Source organism: Bacillus rossius, chromosome 11 (genome assembly GCF_032445375.1).
Source record: "Bacillus rossius redtenbacheri isolate Brsri chromosome 11, Brsri_v3, whole genome shotgun sequence".
NCBI lineage: Eukaryota > Metazoa > Arthropoda > Insecta > Phasmatodea > Bacillidae > Bacillus > Bacillus rossius.
Genome location: NC_086338.1, coordinates 37,254,147 through 37,266,496, shown reverse-complemented (window position 1 = coordinate 37,266,496; position 12,350 = coordinate 37,254,147). Strand labels below are relative to the sequence as shown.

Sequence of the window (12,350 nt, the reverse complement as noted above, 5' to 3'; positions counted from 1 at the left end):
AGTAGTGACTCTAAGAAGTAGTTCAACTCCACTGTTTACGGGGACGATGGAATTATTGTATCCCCCCGTGGAAAGGGTACCTACCTTTCATACATTTGGTGGCGGTAAGTGTAGCTGGGTAGGAACTGGAAAAGGTACCCTTTTCCGATTTCTTAAAATGCATATTATTGTTCTGCTTTAAAATCGTGAAAGTTATCCCCTCTAACATAACCTAACCTAACCTTTCCGAGGGGATACCTTTCCAGTGCATATTTGCATTAAAAACCGAAACAATTTTAATAAATCGGAAAGGGGAACCTTTCCAGTTCCTACCCAGCTACACTACAGCCACCGAAAGTATGAAAGGTACCCTTTCCACGGGGGATACAATTCAGTTTACCTGTTTGCACAGGTGTTTGTAGTGACGTCCAGTGGGGGAAAGGGTACATTTCCAGTTTCTACCCAGCTACACTACAGCCACCAAAAGTATGAAAGGTACCCTTTCCATGGAGGATATAATTCAGCCCCCTCTGTTTACGCAGGTGTTTGCAGTGACGTCCAGTGGGTGAGATGGCATGTGTGCAGGTGCGAGTTCTGGGTGAACGCGACCAGCTCGGACCAGCAGCCCGAGGACCCGTGGAGTCGGCCGCGGGGTCGCGCCGGCCACGTGCTCAGCCCGCGGCACACGCTGCCGCCCAACACCACCTGCACCTACCGCTTCTGGGGCCGCCCCGGCGACCTGGTGTGGCTCTACTTCGTCTCCTACTCGCACCAGGTGCTGCTGCCTCGCTCCCCAAGTGAGGCGCCCACGGCCGCCTCGCCAGCGCCCGCCGACGCCGAAGGCGACGTCGATGCCAACTCCACCGCGTCGTCATGCTCGACGCGGCTGCGCATCTGGGACGGCGGCGGGCCAGCTGGCGGAGCGCTTCTCGGCGACCACTGCGACTCCGACCCGCCGCGCCTGTGCGACCACGGCTCGCTGGGGAACGCGACGCGCGCCACGCGGCCATGCTCCGCGCGAGAGAGCTACGTGTCGTCGGGCCCGGCGCTCACGGTGCAGCACCGCACGGAGCACGGCACGGCGCTGCACCCGGCCGCCTTCCGCCTGCGCTACGAGTTCGTGGACACGCGGCTCGGCGGCGAGGCCTGGCCGGCGCGGCGCGGCGAGGCGGTCCCACCGTCTTGCAGCCGCGTGTTCCGGCGCGCGCGCTCCGGCAGCTTCCACTCCCCCAGGTGCGACAACCCCGCTACTGCCACCACCTCTCTCTCTGGCCTTGCGAGCCCTTCTGCTTCCACTCCCCCAGGTGCGACAACCCCGCTACTGCCACCACCTCTCTCTCTGGCCTTGCGAGCCCTTCTGCTTCCACTCCCCCAGGTGCGACAACCCCGCTACTGCCACCACCTCTCTCTCTGGCCTTGCGAGCCCTTCTGCTTCCACTCCCCCAGGTGCGACAACCCCGCTACTGCCACCACCTCTCTCTCTGGCCTTGCGAGCCCTTCTGCTTCCACTCCCCCAGGTGCGACAACACCGCTACTGCCACCACCTCTCTCTCTGGCCTTGCGAGCCCTTCTGCTTCCACTCCCCCAGGTGCGACAACCCCGCTACTGCCACCACCTCTCTCTCTGGCCTTGCGAGCCCTTCTGCTTCCACTCCCCCAGGTGCGACAACCCCGCTACTGCCACCACCTCTCTCTCTGGCCTTGCGAGCCCTTCTGCTTCCACTCCCCCAGGTGCGACAACCCCGCTACTGCCACCACCTCTCTCTCTGGCCTTGCGAGCCCTTCTGCTTCCACTCCCCCAGGTGCGACAACCCCGCTACTGCCACCACCTCTCTCTCTGGCCTTGCGAGCCCTTCTGCTTCCACTCCCCCAGGTGCGACAACCCCGCTACTGCCACCACCTCTCTCTCTGGCCTTGCGAGCCCTTCTGCTTCCACTCCCCCAGGTGCGACAACCCCGCTACTGCCACCACCTCTCTCTCTGGCCTTGCGAGCCCTTCTGCTTCCACTCCCCCAGGTGCGACAACCCCGCTACTGCCACCACCTCTCTCTCTGGCCTTGCGAGCCCTTCTGCTTCCACTCCCCCAGGTGCGACAACCCCGCTACTGCCACCACCTCTCTCTCTGGCCTTGCGAGCCCTTCTGCTTCCACTCCCCCAGGTGCGACAACCCCGCTACTGCCACCACCTCTCTCTCTGGCCTTGCGAGCCCTTCTGCTTCCACTCCCCCAGGTGCGACAACACCGCTACTGCCACCACCTCTCTCTCTGGCCTTGCGAGCCCTTCTGCTTCCACTCCCCCAGGTGCGACAACCCCGCTACTGCCACCACCTCTCTCTCTGGCCTTGCGAGCCCTTCTGCTTCCACTCCCCCAGGTGCGACAACACCGCTACTGCCACCACCTCTCTCTCTGGCCTTGCGAGCCCTTCTGCTTCCACTCCCCCAGGTGCGACAACCCCGCTACTGCCACCACCTCTCTCTCTGGCCTTGCGAGCCCTTCTGCTTCCACTCCCCCAGGTGCGACAACCCCGCTACTGCCACCACCTCTCTCTCTGGCCTTGCGAGCCCTTCTGCTTCCACTCCCCCAGGTGCGACAACCCCGCTACTGCCACCACCTCTCTCTCTGGCCTTGCGAGCCCTTCTGCTTCCACTCCCCCAGGTGCGACAACACCGCTACTGCCACCACCTCTCTCTCTGGCCTTGCGAGCCCTTCTGCTTCCACTCCCCCAGGTGCGACAACCCCGCTACTGCCACCACCTCTCTCTCTGGCCTTGCGAGCCCTTCTGCTTCCACTCCCCCAGGTGCGACAACCCCGCTACTGCCACCACCTCTCTCTCTGGCCTTGCGAGCCCTTCTGCTTCCACTCCCCCAGGTGCGACAACCCCGCTACTGCCACCACCTCTCTCTCTGGCCTTGCGAGCCCTTCTGCTTCCACTCCCCCAGGTGCGACAACCCCGCTACTGCCACCACCTCTCTCTCTGGCCTTGCGAGCCCTTCTGCTTCCACTCCCCCAGGTGCGACAACCCCGCTACTGCCACCACCTCTCTCTCTGGCCTTGCGAGCCCTTCTGCTTCCACTCCCCCAGGTGCGACAACCCCGCTACTGCCACCACCTCTCTCTCTGGCCTTGCGAGCCCTTCTGCTTCCACTCCCCCAGGTGCGACAACCCCGCTACTGCCACCACCTCTCTCTCTGGCCTTGCGAGCCCTTCTGCTTCCACTCCCCCAGGTGCGACAACCCCGCTACTGCCACCACCTCTCTCTCTGGCCTTGCGAGCCCTTCTGCTTCCACTCCCCCAGGTGTGTCACCTCTCTCTCTCTCTGGCCTCGCGAGCCCGTCGGCTTCCACTCCCTCAGGTGTGCCAACCCCGCTACTGCCACCACCTCTCTCTCTCTCTCTCTCTCTCTGGCCTCGCGAGCCCGTCGGCTTCCACTCCCCTAGGTGTGCCACCTCTCTCCCTAGCCTCGCGAGTGGGGACGCACCACAACGCCGAAATACCATAATGGCGTACGTACAATAATGCCGAAAACCATAATGCCGAATCCCAAGTTGACTATAACGCCGACAGCTAGAAAACTGCTGTGTACCACAATGCCGAATTACCACAACGCCGAAATACATTAACGCCAAAAAATGTCATGGCAGGACTGCCACAAAGGTTAGGTTAGGTAAAGTTAGCACACAAATGTATTCAGTTGTTTTTCCATTTTGCTCCTTTACCCCCCCCCCCCTCCCCGCAGCAACATTTTTCGGCGTTACTGTATTTCGGCGTTGTGGTACACAGCAGTTTTCTAGCTGTCGGTGTTGCGGTCAATTTGGCATTCGGCGTTATGGTATTTGGCGTTATTGTACGTTCGGCGTTGTTGTAACGACCCCTCGCGAGCCACTGTCCGCTCCCCTGCCCGTCCGCGTGTGACAACAACTTACCTGGGTAGGGTGCGGAAGGTGTTCAACTCTATTATGTCACTCATTCTTTTCACACGTTCTCCACGTAGTCTGTTTCAAAAAAGGTTTTATCCTGTATAATATTTGAATTTTTTGACCTTGAGGCAGGGAATGCACACTAAAGGGGGAGTAGTATCCGAAATTATTTACTTTCTTATAGTTTTGAGTTTTGAGATGATTTTTAAATACATTATTGGAACAAGCATGCCTAATTTATTATGAATTTTTTATTTGTACCTAACAAATCGTTTTTACTGGGTTTTTCATGAACTTAAAAGGCACTTTTCTTTGTAAGTCCTAACATGAACGTAAAATAATTTAAAGAAGGAGGTTGTATTAAAACGGTTAATCCAAACCTGTATATGAAATGATTTCATAATTTGAGCACCACGCTAGGACTGACATAAATATTAGCTAATGGTTTTTTTAACATTATGTAAGGATTTATTTAATAGCAAAAATCTTTGTATTGTGCTGGCAATTAGGAATTTCGACACTTTTTTAAATTGTTATTATGATTTTAAATCTTTTTTGGAAATTTTATTTTCTTTATCTTTTAGTTACAAAAGGGTGATTTACACTTTGTTAGGCTGGTGTACTCTACGTAGTTAAACTTTGTGCCATTAGACCGAAGCACCTTTCTCAGGGTCAATCTGATATTTTGCTAGTCTAATGTGGACATTAGCAGCCCGTATGACATTTCTCTCGCCTGAAGTCACGTCCGGGGTTTGTAATATTATTTCCCTGCATGACCAAACCTGCATACAGCAGCTCTGGACGAGTCGTTACCACTTCTCAGAGACGAGCTTACCGTAGCCTTTCCCGTCACGCATACGTCTTAGGTTCACTCCTCGAAAGTCACGGCTGGGACACTCGTTCCCAGCCTGGTAACGTTTTCTACCCCCCCCCCCTTCCTTCCTACTCCACCTACACCCCCTCTTGATTCTAAGAATTTAGCCCAAGATCATTGCCCTGGCGTGAACCTCGCCAAGGCAGTGGCCTACTCCAAGGACATTCTCCCTTGGCCTACAGAGCCCTCCACGACACCTAGTGACAGAAAAAGTAACTTCGGCCCTGGTCGCCAGCGTGCAGAGCACACGCTCGTGACACCTGGTGGCGATTCAGCTCACCACCTCTGTTAGTTCCCCTTTACGCCACTAGAAAGCAGCTCCGCGGCGCCATATCCCCCTATGCTTTCACATCGCGACCCGTAGAAGTCGATGGTATGTTGCTTTCTGTACCTGCCGGTAGAGACCGCAGCAGTCGCCCTTTGCGCAAACAACTGAAGTCGTGGCTACGACCACTCGGGCACTTCCGGATATGTTCGGTCCAGAGCCGAACCTCCCCCCTCTTTTTCCCTAGGGCCTCCCGCCATTTTAATAAGGAGCTTTGTCCGCCATCGCGGCACTTGGTACTCAGTACTCTGACTTCGGCTACTTACCGCGTCATCTCGGCGTCCTCTGTGTTAAGAGGCTATTCGCGGCAACTGCGAAATCGTGTGAATAAGATATGTAGTCAGCTGTCTTAAGGGATGTGATCCCAGCTAAATTTCAGTAGTAGCCAGTCAATGAAACAATTAGTACAAGTCATGTCTTAGTTAAAATTTTATTAATTTTTTTTTATTTCACTTATCGATGATTTCTGTCGCGTCTCGGTCCGCGCCATTTGGATGTCAGCGCGAGACATCTCCTGAACCCTGGAGCTAGACCCTGTTTGGTGAGTTACTTCGATCTTTTTCCTCCCCGAATTCCCGTTTGTTGGCCTTTTCGCGCCGACTGTGTTTGACTGTCTGGAAGCAGGTCTAATTCGTTTGGAATTTGGCTTGAGTTTCAGACAGGGTCCAACATTTGGGCGGCGAAATTGCTCCCATCATGTTGTCCTGGACCTCCAGCTTCAAATTTCTTTAAGAAAAGCTTCCTCCCGGCCAGGTGTTCAACTTGAAGCCCCGGGTGATATTTAACATACAACTTCCCCCTAGAGGCAACGAAACAAATTATTCAATACAAACCAGCGAACAGTGACTTGATAACTTAATCCACGAGAATATGTAAAATAATCAGTAAAAGAATCTAATATGGTGGAATATTTCAATTTTTTGTTCTGTGATGATGTTTAATTAATATAATATAAATTGTTTTAAATAATTTCGGGCCGGCCCTCCTTTTTGTTACTTGCTAATATCTTTTATTGCGAAAAAATGCCAAAACTAGACCCAGGGAAACCTATAGACCAAGCTACTTATGTAGTGTTTATTTATTTATCATATTCCTTAATCTATTTAACGATCTAGTAGCTCCCAAGTTGCTTCTGTGCAGGGAGTATAAATTTGTCTTGTTCACCACCTCGTGTCCCCTCTGGTAATACTTGTATTTTTTTTCTCTATAATTTTGCCCAGCTGTTTCCTAGGCTTTTTTATTAAATGTAAGTTATATAAATTTAGGGCACGAGGAGCGTATCAGTATAAACAATTAAATATGATTATATCATGATTTTTCTAAAATTGTGTACAAGGAAGACTAAATATAAGCGAAATAATTTGGTATAGTACCCACTTAAGAGATTTTCTGTAATATAACACAGTGTTTATGGACAACATTATTACAGTTGTGATTTTAAAAAAAAATTCCAATACTAATCTACAATGCGTTTTCAGGGGTAAAATTATTGATCACGTTTGTCGTTTAAGGGGCGCTTTCATAATGTTTCAATAGGTGCCAGCACTTTCAACTGATTATATAAACTAAGTGAAATATATTGGGCGTAAAAGGACGTGCAAGTGTTCGTAATTATTACCATCTGCGCGACTTTTTACATCCATTACATTGCACTTAGTGAATATCTATTGAACATATTACAATGGAGATTTAAAGCTATGAATAATTTCAGAACTAGCCCTTAAACAATAGTCATTTCGAGAAAATGTAAAAAAAAAAAATCATCATGACGTGTAAGCTTTAATATAAATTTCACATCTGTGTCATTAAAGAAGATGAGAAGGTAGTGTGATGAGAATGGGACAATGAGGAAATGAGCGGGTAGAGGGAAACTGAGAGGACTCCGAAAAAAGAACCAGTAAGACTCCACTTGATGTGTCATGCCCTGTGACGTGTCTGCGATCCGCATTAAGTTATCCCGTTTTGTGTGTCGAGGAAAAATTTTATTTTCTAGTATTTATCTGAATCTACTTGGTAGGGCAGCTGGCAATATACCATTCAAGAATGTCGCATAGTGTCTGCCAGACTTCAAGCTCTTTAAAATAAAAATAAAAATCTTAAGTCGGTTAGGTGTTAAGGTCTTTAAATACTGAAAGAACAGGTGGTTTTTAAAAATAAAAAACAGATAAAATGGTAAGAAGTATAAGCGGAATCAGTATTTTAACAGGCCTGTTTCTGGGGAACATTCGTAGAGATGTTTGAAAACTCATTTTCAAGCCCTATGAGGAACTTATTTTTTTAAACATGAGATATTAAGGGAAAAAAATAGCCACTTACAAAAGGTAGATCCTGAAACCACTATCAATACGTGTTCAATAAAAGGTAGATTCCTAACAATGGAAATATTTTGAATGCAAACAGCAGAAAAAATGGTTCTTTCCCCACCCCCTTTTTTTTTCAAATAAAATTCTGCGTACGCTCCTATTAAATTACAATAATTTTATTATCTTTGAAAGATTTGTGCAATGGGAGTGCATGACGTGATGTAGGCTATTGGACATACGCCGTTGCTTAGCACATGTATGTCTGTGAAAGAAAACTACAAAAAAAACACACACAAATTAAGAAAGAAAACTACAAAAAAAACACACACAAATTAAGAAAAAAAAATGCTGTTGTCAGGATTTAACGCCACACAATACTCCACAACAGGAATATGGTCAACAAACAAAGAAAAACAAAGAAAAATGGACTAACAGAACGAAAAAAAAACCACAAATGATGACAGCACAAAAATACCGAACCCAAAAAATTCAGCACAACAGTTGAAACGAGACAAAAACACAGCAAAACGAAAAGACGAAACAAACACAATGTCTTTGTTTTTCTTTGTTTGTTTACCATATTCCTGTTGTGCTGTATTGTGTGGCGTTAAATCCTGACAGCAGCAATATTTGCTTAATTTGTGTTTTTTGTATATTTTTTTTTTTGTAGTTTTCTTCCACAGACATACATGTGCAAAGCAAAGGCTTATGTCCAAAAGCCTACATCAAGTCAAGCTCTTGTTCAATTACAATACTTGTATTCTTGGTTGATCAATTTAAAGATGGTTAATGAAGTGCGTTTTCAATTATTTTAAAATAATTATATATATCTGGTTTCGCTCTGCCCCTCCCTGACTACGCTCTCGGTAAGAAGCTAGACCTGGTGATGGTCGGTGCAGGAACGTGTTCCTGTTCGGGCGAGGCGGCGCGGCCAACCTGAGCTGCGTGTACCGCCTGGAGGCGGGCTCGGGCGAGAAGATCCGCCTCACGCTGCACAACGCCTCCTTCGGCGATGACGGGGGCGGCTGCGTGACGGAGCAGGACCCGCACACGGGCCGCCCCCGCTGCTCGCACGCCGGCGGCGGCGGCGGCGGCGGCGGCGGGGGCAGGACGGCGGAGCTGCGCCTCGTCGAGGTGCCCTGGAAGGACGTGCGGGTGGCGCGCGCCTGCCTCTGCGACAACTCCACGCTGTCGGCCACCGGCTCGCGCCACCTGGTGTTCCTGTCGTCGTCGCGCGTGCTCGAGGTGCACTTCGCCGCCACCCGGCTCGGCATGGCCGAGGACTACGGCCAGCTGTACTTCCACGCGTCGTGGGAGCTGGTGCCCGCCCCGGACTGCCCCAGGTACCTGCGGCCCCGCGTCGCTCCTGTCGCGGCGCCGAGTCTGTGTGTGGTCAGTTCCGAGCGGAGCATAGAGTCGGTCCCCGGGTCGCTCCTGTCACAGCTCCGAGTCTGCGTGTGGTCAGTTCCGAGCCGAGCATAGAGTCGGTTCCCGCGTCGCTCCTGTCGCGGCGCCGAGTCTGTGTGTGATCAGTTCCGAGCCGAGCTTAGAGTCGGTTCCCGAGTCGCTCCTGTCACGGCACCGAGTCTGCGTGTGATCAGTTCCGAGCCGAGCATAGAGTCGGTTCCCGAGTCGCTCCTGTCACAGCTCCGAGTCTGCGTGTGGTCAGTTCCGAGCCGAGCATAGAGTCGGTTCCCGCGTCGCTCCTGTCGCGGCGCCGAGTCTGTGTGTGATCAGTTCCGAGCCGAGCTTAGAGTCGGTTCCCGAGTCGCTCCTGTCACGGCACCGAGTCTGCGTGTGATCAGTTCCGAGCCGAGCATAGAGTCGGTTCCCGAGTCGCTCCTGTCACAGCTCCAAGTCTGCGTGTGGTCAGTTCCGAGCCGAGCATAGAGTCGGTTCCCGCGTCGCTCCTGTCGCGGCGCCGAGTCTGTGTGTGATCAGTTCCGAGCCGAGCTTAGAGTCGGTTCCCGAGTCGCTCCTGTCACGGCACCGAGTCTGTGTGTGATCAGTTCCGAGCCGAGCATAGAGTCGGTTCCCGAGTCGCTCCTGTCACAGCTCCGAGTCTGCGTGTGGTCAGTTCCGAGCCGAGCATAGAGTCGGTTCCCGCGTCGCTCCTGTCGCGGCGCCGAGTCTGTGTGTGATCAGTTCCGAGCCGAGCTTAGAGTCGGTTCCCGAGTCGCTCCTGTCACGGCACCGAGTCTGCGTGTGATCAGTTCCGAGCCGAGCATAGAGTCGGTTCCCGAGTCGCTCCTGTCACAGCTCCGAGTCTGCGTGTGGTCAGTTCCGAGCCGAGCATAGAGTCGGTTCCCGCGTCGCTCCTGTCGCGGCGCCGAGTCTGTGTGTGATCAGTTCCGAGCCGAGCTTAGAGTCGGTTCCCGAGTCGCTCCTGTGACGGCACCGAGTCTGTGTGTGATCAGTTCCGAGCCGAGCATAGAGTCGGTTCCCGAGTCGCTCCTGTCACAGCTCCGAGTCTGTGTGTGATCAGTTCCGAGCCGAGCATAGAGTCGGTTCCCGAGTCGCTCCTGTCACAGCTCCGAGTCTGTGTGTGATCAGTTCCGAGCGGAGCATAGAGTCGGTCCCCGGGTCGCTCCTGTCACAGCTCCGAGTCTGCGTGTGGTCAGTTCCGAGCCGAGCATAGAGTCGGTTCCCGCGTCGCTCCTGTCACAGCTCCGAGTCTGTGTGTGATCAACTCCGAGCGGAGCATAGAGTCGGTCCCCGGGTCGCTCCTGTCACAGCTCCGAGTCTGCGTGTGGTCAGTTCCGAGCCGAGCATAGAGTCGGTCCCCGGGTCGCTCCTGTCACAGCTCCGAGTCTGTGTGTGATCAGTTCCGAGCGGAGCATAGAGTCGGTCCCCGGGTCGCTCCTGTCACAGCTCCGAGTCTGCGTGTGGTCAGTTCCGAGCCGAGCATAGAGTCGGTTCCCGCGTCGCTCCTGTCACAGCTCCGAGTCTGTGTGTGATCAGTTCCGAGCCGAGCATAGAGTCGGTTCCCGAGTCGCTCCTGTCACAGCTCCGAGTCTGTGTGTGATCAGTTCCGAGCGGAGCATAAAGTCGGTCCCCGGGTCGCTCCTGTCACAGCTCCGAGTCTGCGTGTGGTCAGTTCCGAGCCGAGCATAGAGTCGGTTCCCGCGTCGCTCCTGTCGCGGCGCCGAGTCTGTGTGTGATCAGTTCCGAGCCGAGCTTAGAGTCGGTTCCCGAGTCGCTCCTGTCACGGCACCGAGTCTGTGTGTGATCAGTTCCGAGCCGAGCATAGAGTCGGTTCCCGAGTCGCTCCTGTCACAGCTCCGAGTCTGTGTGTGATCAGTTCCGAGCCGAGCATAGAGTCGGTTCCCGAGTCGCTCCTGTCACAGCTCCGAGTCTGTGTGTGATCAGTTCCGAGCCGAGCATAGAGTCGGTTCCCGAGTCGCTCCTGTCACAGCTCCGAGTCTGTGTGTGATCAGTTCCGAGCCGAGCATAGAGTCGGTTCCCGAGTCGCTCCTGTCACAGCTCCGAGTCTGTGTGTGATCAGTTCCGAGCGGAGCATAGAGTCGGTCCCCGGGTCGCTCCTGTCACAGCTCCGAGTCTGCGTGTGGTCAGTTCCGAGCCGAGCATAGAGTCGGTTCCCGCGTCGCTCCTGTCGCGGCGCCGAGTCTGTGTGTGATCAGTTCCGAGCCGAGCTTAGAGTCGGTTCCCGAGTCGCTCCTGTCACGGCACCGAGTCTGTGTGTGATCAGTTCCGAGCCGAGCATAGAGTCGGTTCCCGAGTCGCTCCTGTCACGGCACCGAGTCTGTGTGTGATCAGTTCCGAGCCGAGCATGGAGTCGGTCCCCGGGTCGCTCCTGTCACAGCTCCGAGTCTGTGTGTGATCAGTTCCGAGCCGAGCATAGAGTCGGTTCCCGAGTCGCTCCTGTCACGGCACCGAGTCTGTGTGTGATCAGTTCCGAGTGGAGCATAGAGTCGGTCCCCGGGTCGCTCCTGTCACAGCTCCGAGTCTGCGTGTGGTCAGTTCCGAGCCGAGCATAGAGTCGGTTCCCGCGTCGCTCCTGTCGCGGCGCCGAGTCTGTGTGTGATCAGTTCCGAGCCGAGCTTAGAGTCGGTTCCCGAGTCGCTCCTGTCACGGCACCGAGTCTGTGTGTGATCAGTTCCGAGCCGAGCATGGAGTCGGTCCCCGGGTCGCTCCTGTCACAGCTCCGAGTCTGTGTGTGATCAGTTCCGAGCGGAGCATAGAGTCGGTCCCCGGGTCGCTCCTGTCACAGCTCCGAGTCTGCGTGTGGTCAGTTCCGAGCCGAGCATAGAGTCGGTTCCCGCGTCGCTCCTGTCGCGGCGCCGAGTCTGTGTGTGATCAGTTCCGAGCCGAGCTTAGAGTCGGTTCCCGAGTCGCTCCTGTCACGGCACCGAGTCTGTGTGTGATCAGTTCCGAGCCGAGCATAGAGTCGGTTCCCGAGTCGCTCCTGTCACAGCTCCGAGTCTGTGTGTGATCAGTTCCGAGCCGAGCATAGAGTCGGTTCCCGAGTCGCTCCTGTCACAGCTCCGAGTCTGTGTGTGATCAGTTCCGAGCGGAGCATAGAGTCGGTCCCCGGGTCGCTCCTGTCACAGCTCCGAGTCTGCGTGTGGTCAGTTCCGAGCCGAGCATAGAGTCGGTTCCCGCGTCGCTCCTGTCACAGCTCCGAGTCTGTGTGTGATCAGTTCCGAGCGGAGCATAGAGTCGGTCCCCGGGTCGCTCCTGTCACAGCTCCGAGTCTGCGTGTGGTCAGTTCCGAGCCGAGCATAGAGTCGGTCCCCGGGTCGCTCCTGTCACAGCTCCGAGTCTGTGTGTGATCAGTTCCGAGCGGAGCATAGAGTCGGTCCCCGGGTCGCTCCTGTCACAGCTCCGAGTCTGCGTGTGGTCAGTTCCGAGCCGAGCATAGAGTCGGTTCCCGCGTCGCTCCTGTCACAGCTCCGAGTCTGAATGTGATCAGTTCCGAGCCGAGCATAGAGTCG

General features: G+C 53.9%; 1 protein-coding gene across 1 annotated transcript in view; it reads left to right on the top strand.

Moving 5' to 3' along the window:
• The window catches only part of LOC134536448 (uncharacterized), a 603,478-nt gene that overhangs the window by 583,224 nt on the left and 7,904 nt on the right, over nt 1–12,350 (top strand). Inside the window, exons 7-8 of the mRNA XM_063376163.1 lie at nt 565–1,212; nt 8,295–8,738. Of these exons, the coding sequence (XP_063232233.1) occupies nt 565–1,212; nt 8,295–8,738 (1,092 nt within the window). The remainder of the gene's footprint in view (nt 1–564; nt 1,213–8,294; nt 8,739–12,350) is intronic.